Source organism: Triplophysa rosa, linkage group LG23 (assembly GCF_024868665.1).
Source record: "Triplophysa rosa linkage group LG23, Trosa_1v2, whole genome shotgun sequence".
Classification (NCBI taxonomy): domain Eukaryota; kingdom Metazoa; phylum Chordata; class Actinopteri; order Cypriniformes; family Nemacheilidae; genus Triplophysa; species Triplophysa rosa.
The window spans coordinates 19,479,172-19,491,940 of record NC_079912.1 but is presented as its reverse complement, the minus strand read 5'-3'; the positions used below and the strand labels follow the sequence as shown (position 1 = coordinate 19,491,940).

The following is a 12,769-nucleotide window of genomic DNA, read 5'->3' as shown; positions in this document are numbered from 1 at the left end:
ACTAAAGGGGAATTGGATGAAGCCCTTCAAGGTATGGAGTGTGGTAAAGTACCAGGGATTGATGGTTTGCCAGTAGACTTTTATAAGTCTTTGTGGTCAGAAATTGGGGAGGATTTGCTGGAGGTGCTGAATGACAGTCTAGCCGGTGGGCTTCTGCCGTTGAGCTGCCGTAGAGCAGTCCTCACGCTCTTACCCAAAAAAGGTGATCTGACAGACATCAAGTGCTGGCGGCCAGTCTCCCTTCTGTGTAGTGATTACAAACTTCTTTCTAAAATTTTAGCCAATCGTTTAGCAAAAGTTGTGGATCAGGTCATCCATCCTGACCAGACATATTGTGTACCCGGGAGGTCAATTTTTGACAATGTTTCCTTGATCAGAGATCTTCTTCATGTCTCTAAGGTTTTAAATTTAGATTGTGGTTTTATATCACTAGATCAAGAAAAAGCTTTTGACCGTGTTGAGCATGTCTATTTATGGAGAGTACTGGAAGCCTTTGGTTTTTGTAAAGGTTTTATAGATCAGGTAAAAGTTCTTTATAGTGACGTTCAGAGCATTCTCAAGGTGAACGGTGGTTTATGTGCTCCTTTTGGAGCTTGTAGAGGCATTAGACAGGGGTGTTCACTCTCTGGTATGCTTTATTCTTTAGCTATAGAACCATTACTACAACAATTAAGAATGAAACTCCATGGCATATCTTTGCCAAAGGTTAATGGTATTTTTCATTATCAGCGTATGCTGACGATTTAATAATCATGATCAGTAAGCAAAGTGATATACTAGCTTTATTAGAATTACTTGGGGAGTTTAAAAATTTATCTTCCGCTAAAATTAATTGGAATAAAAGTAATGCATTGTTAGTAGGAAGTTGGGATAGTGGGAAACCAAAACTGCCTACTGGTTTATGTTGGGGAAAAGAGGGTTTTAAATATTTGGGGGTGTTCTTAGGTGATGAGACAGTAGTACAGAAAAATTGGGAAGGAGTCATTGAAATGGTCAAAGGGCGTTTGGAAAAATGGAAGCATTTGATTCCAAAACTGTCATATAGAGGGCGTGTTTTAATTATTAATAATTTGGTGGCGTCTTCCTTGTGGCACAAGTTTGCCTGTGTAGATCCTCCATTGCAGCTGCTGGCAAAAATTCAAGCTATCCTTGTGGACTTTTTTTGGGATAAACTACATTGGGTTCCACAAAGTGTATTGTTTTTGCCCAAGGAGGAAGGTGGTCAAGGACTTATCCATCTTCAGAGCAGAATTGCAGCCTTTCGATTGCAGTTTCTGCAAAGACTGTTGGCTGGACCTACAAACTTTAGTTGGCGTGCTGTTGCATGTTTGATTTTACAGAGTCTTGCTGGTCTGGGGCTAGATAAGACACTTTTTTTGATGGACCCTCTAAAGTTGGATACCTCAACACTGCCAAGGTTTTATAAGAACATTTTTAAAGTCTGGAGTCTTTTTGGAGTCCAACGACCAGAATTTTTTCTTTCTCTTTACTGGTTACTAGAGGAACCTTTAATCTGTGGCTCTCGGATGGATTTAACAACCCTTTTTTCTTCCCCTGGACTTAGTAGGTTGCTGATTGCACGCAACTTAACTACTCTGAGTCAGCTACTGGACACTGTGGGGCCAGACTTCAAGAATGCAGCAGCATTGGCTGAGCGATTGGGAATCAGGTCCATTCGTCTGGCTTCCCAGCTGCTCGTGAAATGGAACGCTGTTCTGAAATCATCTGAAGTAGACTTATTGGTGAAGTACTGTGCAGGATCTTGTGTTCCAAACCCTAAAGACATTTTTCCCAGGCTGGAATTATCAGTGAATGTGGAAGGGATCACCTCCCCTTTTTTTGACAATGTTACTTTTTTGTGCAAAGATTTTTTTTTAAGTACTGGCAAATCATTGTATAAATGTTGTGTTTTAGTTTTTAACAAAAAGGTTTTAAGTGAAAAAATTGATACTCCTTGGCGTAAAGTTTTTAAATTGGATGATAATACAAAACCTGAGTGGAGATCTTTGTATAAACCACCGTTGACTAAGAGAACAGGTGATTTACAATGGAGAATTCTTCATGGTGCTGTGGCGGTCAATGCTTTTGTTTCAATTTTAAACTCTGAGGTTGTCTCCACATGTCCGTTTTGTTTTAACAGAGAAACAATATTTCATGCTTTTATGATTTGTTGTAGGTTGCAACCTTTATTTTTAACTGTTAGCAACATTTTTGGTAGTTGTAATGAGACCTTTTCTATGGAGACGTTTATTTTGGGGTTTAAATATGTAAAGAAGAAGAGATTTCTGTGCCAACTTCTGAACTTTGTTCTTGGTCAAGCAAAATTGGCCATTTACAAAAGCAGAAAAAAGAAATTGGAGCAAAACGTGAATCAGAATGTTGTAGCTCTGTTTTCTAATCTGGTAAAATCAAGAGTGTTGGTTGATTTCCATTATTATAAGTCCTTTAAAGACTTTGCTACGTTTGAACATATATGGTGCTATAATGAGGCTTTGTGCTCTGTTAATGAGGGTGATTTAATTTTTTCATTGTTTTGTTAATTTCTTCCTCTCATTGTGAGAGTGTGTGACAAGTAAGAGTTTGATTTTGTAATAAAAGTCGGGTTAAAAAATAAATCTCTCTCTCTCTCTCTGCTCTCTCTCTCTCTCTCTCTCTCTCTCTCTCTCTCTCTCTCTCTCTCTCTCTCTCTCTCTCTCTCTCTCTCTCTCTCTCTCTCTCCTCTCTCTCTCTCTCTCTCTCTCTCTCTCTCTCTCTCTCTCTCTCTCTCTCTCTCTCTCTCTCTCTCTCTCTCTCTCTCTCTCTCTCTCTCTCTCTCTCTCTCTCTCTCTCTCTCTCTCTCTCTCTCTCTCTCTCTCTCTCTCTCTCTCTCTCTCTCTCTCTCTCTCTCTCTCTCTCTCTCTCTCTCTCTCTCTCTCTCTCTCTCTCTCTCTCTCTCTCTCTCTCTCTCTCTCTCTCTCTCTCTCTCTCTCTCTCTCTCTCTCTCTCCTCTCTCTCTCTCTCTCTCTCTGTCTCTCTCTCTCTCTCTGTCTCTCTCACTCTCTCTCTCTCTCTCTCTCTCTCACTCACTCACTCTCTGGTAGGATGCATCCGTAAAGCATCGTTGCAGCTTTCGGGCCGCTTTAGTTCATAAACATTTGCTGGTAAGTTTTGTCTAAACTATTGTTCACAGAGCCTGAATGCTTGAAACACATATACCTCGCATCATCATCATCATCATCATCATCATCGTAGCTCAATCTTTGCCTCCTGGCTCTGTGTGTGAGAAAAGCCTCTCCATTGATTGTGTTCTTAAGAAGCCACTATAGTTGCTTTCCCAGCGTGTTTGCCAAGACTTCAGCCCTCAGGCTAGCTGGAAATACTTTTACGCTCTGTTAGTTTACCGTAAATGACATCATCCAGTTGATAATCTGACAGACCTGTGGACTCTGATGATCTGCACCGGCGTACCCTCAGATGCTCTCCTGGACAGAAGCTCATGTTTTGATTTGCTTTGTCTGAGTGGGTGTATATAGAAATAATTAGTCTGGGAAGCTGGCTCAGATCTTGGTGGTTTTGTCAAGGCAATCGAAAGTATGATAAATAATTGAGTGTTGGCTGTGCCGTAGCATGCATAGACAAGAACACCAAATCGTTCTTTAAAATATCTTCTCTAGTGTTCTCTAGCTGAAAATGTGCATTAAGTATTTCCAAGGGATTTTTGCATGTTAGTGTATTTTAGTATTTGAAAGAGAATGCACTGATCCTCCACTCATCTGCGGCCTGCAGGGCTGGAATGCGGGCGAGATGTTGCTGTTTGTCACCGATCTCAGTCTTCAAACGGAGCCGAACGCTGAGAGCGTCAGGAAAAGCGTGTCCGTGTGTGTGAGCCCGTCCTGTCTGATCCGAAGCTGGGTTTCACAGGCGCTGGACGACTCGCCGGGACGGCCCGTTCTGAGGTTCAGAGACGCTGTGATGGAACAGGGTACATCACCGACATGACTGAGTGTATCGTCTCATATACAGCCTGGGGTTGACACAAACTTTCTGCATTTTGTTGCTGATTAATGTTCATTGTTCTGTAATGATAGTCGCTTATAATTATCATAATTACTTACGCCTCTGGTTATTGGCATACGATCATAGTTCATAAACAAAACCCTTTTGCACTGCATGGAAAGGTTTTCTGCTCCATGATAGTAATAACATTTTGTATTTTTTATATAAGTTTTGCTTAAAGAAAACTAAAGAAAAGAAAAAAAACAGGGCTCGTTGGAATGCTTGATTCTGATTGGCCAGTCGCGACATTTGCAGGTTCGTTATTCCCAGATAACAACCGCTCAAAACGAATAACATATATGACATTATATTTACAACTGATTAAACCAAATTGCCTGTTTGTGACATTTGAACGTCATTTCTGACCTTAAAACCGAAAGTAAACGACTTTTCCTCACAGAAGGTCTGCGTTCGGTAAAAATGAGCTGATAAAATATTTCGCATTTCAAACTGTGACCTTGACATTTCCACATGAATGCTTTAAAATGCATGAACCATTTAGTTTGTCCAGTGCTTGTAGAAAATGTTCAGTTCAGCTCAGGTTGAAAGTCCCTGCGGTTGCTTTTTCATGTCTAAACTATTCAGAGATCCAGAGATGTCCTCCATAAATCACAGTCTTGCTTTAGTACCTCTGTGGAACATGTTGTGATATAACAGTGCGGTGTTTCATCATACCAGGTCAAATATTCTGTGTGGAACAGACAGTGATGGAACTGGAACCAGACGAGCCGGCCTTCAGCGTGCCCCGGCCAGTAATACTGGACCAGCTGACTCCAGAAACCCCAGCGCTCTCTCTCTGCACTCTCACAGGTTGGTCCGGTCCACCCGGAGATCCCCCTCGGTGTTCTGAGGTGGTTTATTCCAGCGTGACAGAAAGAAATCTGAGGGGGGTACAGCATGTTTGTCCCTGTAAATGAAACCAGTTGTTCGTTGGCTCCGGTCTCATTGTTCTTAAAGCTTTATTAGGGACCCACGTGGTTCGTCGTTTGTGTTTGTTTGCTGTCTCGAGGGGAAGTTGTTGTTTGCCTGGATTTGAGATATGAACGTTTTATTACGTTTGTTTTGTATTATTTTAACTGATGCAAGCTGATGCAGTCTCTCCGTATTGATTTATTTTGTAAACGATGCCCAAATATTGTGACAGTATTGTTTATTTTAATAAACAATACTGTTTGTACAATAATATTTCGACAAATATTGATCAAACTGACTGCAATTACCCCTGCAAACGGTTTTAATGCACACCTGCCAGCCAATTAGAATGGAGTATTTAAACAAACCATGGTATGATGATAAATGATCCTTTTTCCCACATTTACAAAGAATGAATGTCATCCTTTTTTAACCCACGGTTGGGTCAAGTATGGACACTTTCTAGGTTGATTTAAACCTTGGATTTGTTCGTATTTCACCCAATCATAGGTTGAAACAAACCGCCATTGTTTAGTGTTGAGGTTTCACTAGCAAGCTTTACTCAAAGCGTGTGTGTGTGTGTGTTTTCAAATATTTTGGGAATTTGCTCCGATCGTATCAAAGTGCTCAAACTTTCTGACTTGTTCTTTGATTCTTCTAACCGGTTTCATTCAGACATGATGTTGAGACGGCTTATCTCTCTCCAAGTCAAACTGAACACAAATGAGATATTTTACGCTCAGTATTAGACTTTGTAACTCCGAGGTTCTTTCACCCTGTAGATAAGACGAGTCATGTGACTGAAGAAGTGTAAGGAGCTCAGATTATCAGATGCAGCGGTCAGCAACTTTAGTTTCTGGCTGCTTGCCGGTGGAGTCTCCGGAGAGCAGAGGTTCCTGCGGGGGCTCTTGTGGATTATATAAGACAGATGTGTGTGTTTGTGAGATGTGTGTTGCTGGTTTCATGATGTTATTTGTCAGTGTCAGTCGAGGGCCTGAATTTACATTTCTCGGCAAAGCATTGCGCTGTTGCTCGGGGTTCAACATGTTTCTAAACCCTTGGTTTTAAACTTTGAGGTGAAACTTGACGCATGTGTTTGCGAAGGATGTGTGCCTCAAATTGTGTGCTGTTACTTTTAGTAAGTCATTTAATTTGTTTTGCCCTGGAGGGTAAAACTCCATTTTAAAAGTCCATTGAAGGAGGGACTAAGCTATATATGAAGAGTTTATTAGCAAAAAAATAAATAATAAATCATGTTTTTATTATGTTTTATTGTGTTGTTAGTTAGCTGTATTTATACCATGGTCTTTTTGAATACTGGATTCTGATTGGCTGGAAGGTGTGCATTAAAATCCTTTATCTCACGGGTAGCTCCAGTAAGTTTGATTACGTTTGAAACTTAACTGATAAAATCACTGTAATTTTCACCTGTTTGATCTAAAATTTCACTGTAAACATCAATAAAAGATTTAACTTGGCAAACGACCATGGTATAAGCGAGATAATACACAGCTAGCCGTGTGTTAAAGGATCTTAATGCTCTTCACAGAGGCTCCGCTTCGCGTCGGGTGGTTCTTGGCCTCCAAGTCGTGCATTAAAACCCTTTAACGCATGGCTAGCTGTGGATTATCCCTTATTTATGTATTTATTATTACTTAGGCAAAACTACCCATTTGCAGTTTGATTGATATTAAGTGGAATGCACAATATAAAAAATATAATAATATAATAACAGTTATTCATTTTCACAAATGAACTCTTCATATGTAAACCATAGTATCATAGATACTGCACCCTCTGAGAACACCATAGGAACACCCTGGCAACCATAAAGCAACATGTTAAAACACCCAGAACACCTTAGCAACCACATAGTATAACACCCTTGCAGCAAAGCACTGTGGTGAGCAGGTTTACACAGGAAAACACAACACAAATTCAGTCAATTGTTTTCTTTTTGTATCAATGTGCCATTAATTTATCATAATTAAGTATATATTAATATAATGAATGATTTTGCAGAATAGCCTTACAAAAAAGTATACTTGCTGGGAATCTAATTTCATGTTTGGGGACGTTACATAATTGTGTTCATTATTATTCATGTGAGGAAATGAATTGATATGAATCATATGAAAATGTGATTTGCAGGTGTGATTGTGGAAGTGGATGAAAGCACGGCGTTCTCATGGCCTGCCTGCAGTCGCTGTGGGAGTTGCCGTTTAGAGACGGCTCAAGGGCAAGTCCAGAATTCTTTTCAGAACTGCTCTACATCCAAACCAGGGTTTTAAGAGCAGGTTTTACAGCTCATTTGAAATTAAAACTAAAACATAATGATTATTATTAGTCAATTTAAGACCAAAAAAGCACAAGTGGCTTCAGTCCCAAGCAGTTTCTTGGTTTTTTTCTTATGTTTTTACAGTTAAAGTTATAGTTCGCCCAAAAATAAAATTATGTCGTTATTTATACACCCTCATGTAATTCGAAACCTGGATCTGAAAAAAAGATGTTTGGAGAAATGTCTCCGTGGTTTTGTGTCCATACGATGGAAGCCAACGGGGCCCAGTGTTGTTTGGTTATCAACATTCTTCAAAATATCTTCTTTTGTCTTGTCTGCAAAAGAAAGAAAGTCGCAGGTTTGAAATGACATGAGGGCTGAGCTGGGTAGATTATTTGGGCATTGTAATCAGTCACTGATTACAAACTACACAGCAAAATTTGTAGTCAGTAATGTAACCCCTTTAGATTACACATTTCTTGTAACATAATCCAACTACTTTTGATTACATTTAGATTACATTTGTTTACAAGTGTCTGTTTTATCTTTACCTGGTGTATCTGTGTGTCCACAACACTTTTCTTGTTACATTTTAAAACATTAAAATTATATTAAATTAAATTATAAAAGTACACAAAGTACTAGAAATTAGTGAAAGGCTTTACAGTCTAGATTCCAGACTCGCTATCGTGGGTTGGTTGGTTGTCTTTACAGTTAAAGTGGTAGGCTTACCAAACAATAAAAAGTAATATGTAATGTAATCTATGTAATGTATCTGTAACAATAAAATAGTAACTACTCTGATTACGAGTACGTCATTTTTTTACAAATTCAGATGTAACGTAATTCAACAAGTACTTGATTTTTAAAATCTGATGACGTAATCCAGATTACAAGTAATCAGTTACTACCCAGCTCTGCATGAGGGGGAGGAAACGATGAAAGAATTTTCATTTTTGGTTGACCCGTTAAAGAACATTAAATGAATGTTTAAAATCTGTATTGATATTTACTACTGGCACACTAAAGCAAAAATTTAAATCAACATCGTAAAATCATTTGGTTCGCTCAAGCGTCGTGAGACTTTACACAGAACTGTTTATGGCCTAAACACTCTACGAGGTTGCTGATCGTTGTCTGTTAAGAGTGAATGTACAAGATTCCTCTCGGCCATCATTTTCAGTACGATCACAAGCCACCGCATGGCTAAATTGTTTTCACATTCCTGCTTTTAACTGATGAATCACAGCGTTTGAACCCTTAAACAGAAAAAAAGAGCACAAATAACTTCCAATAAATAGCAATAACAGTCGCATCTGTTTGTGTGCTGGTTTCTAGGGAAGGATTCCAGTGTTTAATGTGCGGAGCAATGATGGATGAACCCAACACAAAGATGCGGCTCGATGTGTTTGTTTGCTGTCCATCCATGGGACACTGTACGGTCAAAGTTAAGGTAGGATTTATTCAGATCAGACCGCAACTCTTTCAGAAGGATTTCTGGACCACACATTTAAAGAGACAGTTCACCCAAAAATAAAAACATATTGTGTCATCATTTACTCGCCCTTGTGTTAACATAAAATGTCATTGTATGGATAAAAGATGCAACGAAAGTGACTGGTGACTGACACACTGCCAAAGTTCTTTTGTGTCGCATGTGTTTAAAACAATTTGAAGTCTAAAGAATTTTCACGTTCAGGGTAACGCAACATCAAAAAACATGTCAAAACTCAAAAAGCAAAAGCTCCCATGATTTTATCACCCCTGCAAACATGCAAAACCCTTCAGGTCCAGTTTATCTATGTGCTGTTTTATTTCCTGGAAGTTTTAAAGATAATGTTGAGCCTCAAGATTTCTCCCACACGATTTTAGAAATGTGTGTGGGGTGAAGGGTAGTCACTGGCTAGAAAACCTGTCTGTGAAATCTAGTCAAACAATCTAATTAAAAGCACCGAAATAGTTTCACTGATTTCATTTTTGACATGCCGTCACTTAGTAAATATTAAAGATATCATAATGATATGTTTACAGGCTGTTCTTTAAATTATGGAGGATGATTTTAAATAGAGGAGGATGTCATTTTATATAAGAAGAATATTTTTTGTACATTTCAAAAAATGACTTCATCTGGGTTTTCGCAGCTTGCCGGTTATACATATTTATTTATTGAGATAAATGAACAGTTTGGATGATTCTGTTAAATGCTGTAAGTGTCAGTATTTGAAGATGGTTGATGAGAGAAGGTCAGACAGTGTTGATTCCTGAGACCTTCGACGTCTCTGCGATGAGCACTGACGTCTGTGAGATATCATGCATGTTTAATATAGTGTTTTTGATTCGTGTCATATTTCATGAATATGATTTTAAAATCATGTGTACGTGTGTTTCAGTTGCAACAAAAGACCATCACGTCTCTCCTGAACTCAACGCAAAGTCCAGAGGTAGAATTCTACACATTTGTGTTGATAAATTAGTTTGAGCTTGCATGCTGTTTGTTATTTACCAAGATCTTATCATTTTACCTTGAGAATGTCTTCAAGAATCTTTAGTAATAAGTTCACCCTGTCGTTTTTTCGGATTGCACCTGTTGTGTTATTATGACTGTGTTTACTCAACCATAGTCAAATTCATTGTCCGATCTTTTGAAAGGGTTACGCTGTGGAAAGTGTACTTGGGGCGGAGATCGGACCTCTGAGCGCCCTGGTCCAAGTCGTCAACAGAAGTCACGCTGTTTGGATGGTTTTGGAGGAGTTTGACCTCCACTGACTAACGCTTATCTGTTGTGGTCTCCAAAGCCAAAGATAGAAATCAACCAACATCGGTCTGCTCCGCTTCCAAACTGATATAAATAAACACACGCTCAAGATAAAGAGCTTCACAGAGATAGAGGTCTGGGCTCATTCTGTAAAGTTTAGTTTAGGAACCACAAAGTGTAATGTTAGTGACCATTTATGTGCTATCACTTACATGCCTGTAAGGCAAAGAGTTGCTGCTAGCCATATAACGTGATGTTAAAATGAATTTGTGTTTAAAAAAGTTCTGATCTCAGATCAATTTGTTTCCTGCTCTCTGTAAATTCTGACATTGAACACTTTAAATAAAACATTATGCCACAATATAGTTGATTTGAACTCAGTGTTCTGCGTCTCACTGAGGTGTTGAAGACTCGACAGTACACCTTTCGAGAGGCCACGCCCCCCGTGCACACATGCGCGTTGAGATGTAGATTTTTTGAAATTCACGTCGTTTTATTATACACATTTGTACACACTGTAAAGTTTCAAACATGCTCTGGCATTTATAAGACGTTTGGAATTATTAAACAGGTACCATAAAAACATAAATGAAGCTTTTCCGTAATAATTTAGAATACAAAAAACATTTCACAACAAGTAAGTCCGTTATCCAAGGTGTAACGTAAGGCACGTATGCTACAGAGAATCATCGTTAAAGTTCATTGAGGTATGTTGGAGAGAAAATTGGCAGGATTCTTTTGGGGCTTGCGCACTCTCTGACGCGCGTCACCGACTGTCAACAGCCGTGCGCGCCCCCGCCCCAGTCCCAAATGCAGGTTCGGGCAGCTGTTTGAAGAAGTTTCTGAGACTGCCCAGTTCCCTGGATAACTGCTCGATGGTTTTGTGCAGGCGCTCGTTCTCCGCGCTCAGCTCGATCATCTTGTGCTGCATGTCCGTATTGCGCTGCTTGGCCTTGTCCCTGCTTTTACGCACGGCGACGTTGTTGCGTTCGCGTCGCTGGCGATACTCCGGGCTGTGTCTGTCTAGTGTCTTTTTGCCCTTCTCCTTTCCCAGCCTCCTCTGGCCGGACGAGCGGGTGACCGGCTCGGGTTCGGGTGTGGTGGGCGGCGTCGGCTGTCCCGTGTGGAGGCTCACCGAAGTCTGCGCGCACGTCTCGATCTGAGACGGTAGCGAAGAGGACATGTCGCTGTCGCTCCAGTCCGCCTCCTTCTTGATCGGTGCGCAATACGCGCCCTTTCCAAAGCCCCCGTCCTGGTGCTGCAGTCTCTCCAAGCTCCTTTGAGGAAAGGTGCCAGCGCTCGCCAATTGCGCGTGGCTCGCCTGGTAGAAGTCTGGCTTTTCCTGCTTCACAGTGCTGTTAAACAAGTCTGCGAACAGTTCGTCGTTGCAGATCTCCAGGGGTACCGTGGACATGGATTCGATGTAGGCGCTGAAGTCTATCGCGCTCTCGTCGTCGTAGATGGCAGGCGCGTTGCTCAGCTCCACCATGCTGCTGCCGTTGTCCTCGGCGATGCCATGCTCAGCTCCGGGCATCCTCGACTTGGCATCCCCTGGGCACACTTTATTATCATAAAAGTTGGCAGGCTCCACGGCCCAGCTCATGTTGCATTGTGGAGAAACGCACTGAGAGTCCAGGTTGTATATATCAGACATGGACGTGGTGAAGATAACCCAAATTCACTTGATTAAAACAGCAGATCCAGGTGCACGGTGTCCCCAAACACTCCAAAAGTCAAACGCGTATATTGCTAGCACGACGACTTATGCGCACCCAATGCGTATGGCCAAAAGTACACCTATGTGTCCAAGTGCGCACGTCGTCTCGTGTCTCTTCCGAACAGGTGTCAAGTCCTCGTAGCTCTCTATCGAAACGCTCGAACCCTCGTGAATAAGTACAGGCGCACTGCTGACGTCAGAGGGTCACCGCCCCCTTCTTGAAGCCAGTGAATGTCCAGTGTCAGTCACGTGTTCCGCCCGGAATCCTATTTGAGGAGAGACGGGTGTGCAAGAACGCCTACCAGCACACGAGCTACTATATGACACCCAGTTTGCAAAACTTGGAGAATCTGTGTTGTGTCTTTACGCTTTAACTCAAGTTAATGACCAGTGTGAGGATAGAAAAAGTCCTTTAACATGAAGATGTAAAAAGAGTACATACTTAAGGACTTTTATATATATAAATATTGCAGTTTATTATTATCATAAATGTAGTATATTTTTATTTAATCGTTCTTTTATTATATTCACTTACAATATCTCATCTCAGCTTGGATATTTATTTGATACTTGTTCATCTACACAATGTAATGGAAAACGTGTATAAATACTATAAACACCAGCCTGGGGTTTAGACAACAGATTTGCTGTTTTCCTACAGTCATAGTTGTCTTTAGAGCCAGAAAAGATGTATATATTACATATATGTGTACATATTTATTTATTTAGGAGATATTTTGTCTCTTTGCATGTTGTCTATCTTGTCTTTTTTTCAGGTTGAATAAATATGAATGAAATAGCTCATCTTGCCCCCCACATGGCCATCTAGTGGACGTTGCTAGAAATGCCTCTATTTTTCCTCGTTGATATTTATTCCCGCGAAAATGTTGGGCGATACCAAAGAGTGGATGGGAATTCTATTTGTCAAATGTCCTAAACTTGTTATTCTGCGCTCAGTTACTGTATTAGATTACTTTGCTGTACTAAAACCTAATATGTATGTACAAGTTAATGAAATAATATAAGATACAAAGATTTTGAAATATTTTATGTAAACGTCACCACATTCGTC

At 40.3% G+C, this 12,769-nt stretch overlaps 2 protein-coding genes across 3 annotated transcripts in view; one reads left to right on the top strand and one right to left on the bottom strand.

Moving 5' to 3' along the window:
• Positions 1–10,781, top strand: part of spidr (scaffold protein involved in DNA repair) — a 51,677-nt gene extending 40,896 nt beyond the window's left edge. The window contains exons 14-20 of one of the 2 annotated variants that reach the window (XM_057323229.1): positions 3,081–3,140; positions 3,766–3,961; positions 4,714–4,845; positions 7,099–7,186; positions 8,564–8,678; positions 9,616–9,666; positions 9,875–10,781. In XM_057323229.1, the coding sequence (XP_057179212.1) occupies positions 3,081–3,140; positions 3,766–3,961; positions 4,714–4,845; positions 7,099–7,186; positions 8,564–8,678; positions 9,616–9,666; positions 9,875–9,991 (759 nt within the window). In that variant the 3' untranslated portion in view covers positions 9,992–10,781. The remainder of the gene's footprint in view (positions 1–3,080; positions 3,141–3,765; positions 3,962–4,713; positions 4,846–7,098; positions 7,187–8,563; positions 8,679–9,615; positions 9,667–9,874) is intronic. The other variant, XM_057323230.1, reaches the window with a different exon arrangement.
• cebpd (CCAAT enhancer binding protein delta) lies at positions 10,453–11,854 on the bottom strand. The gene has a single exon (XM_057323232.1). The coding sequence runs from the start codon at positions 11,632–11,634 to the stop codon at positions 10,747–10,749; it is 888 nt and encodes a 295-aa protein (XP_057179215.1). The 5' UTR covers positions 11,635–11,854; the 3' UTR covers positions 10,453–10,746.
• Positions 11,855–12,769: the final 915 nt, after the last annotated feature.

Bases quoted from the DNA above. Each gene is read 5' to 3' on its own strand.
- cebpd (XM_057323232.1), bottom strand. From the start codon at position 11,634: ATGTCTGATATATACAACCTGGACTCTCAGTGCGTTTCTCCACAATGC.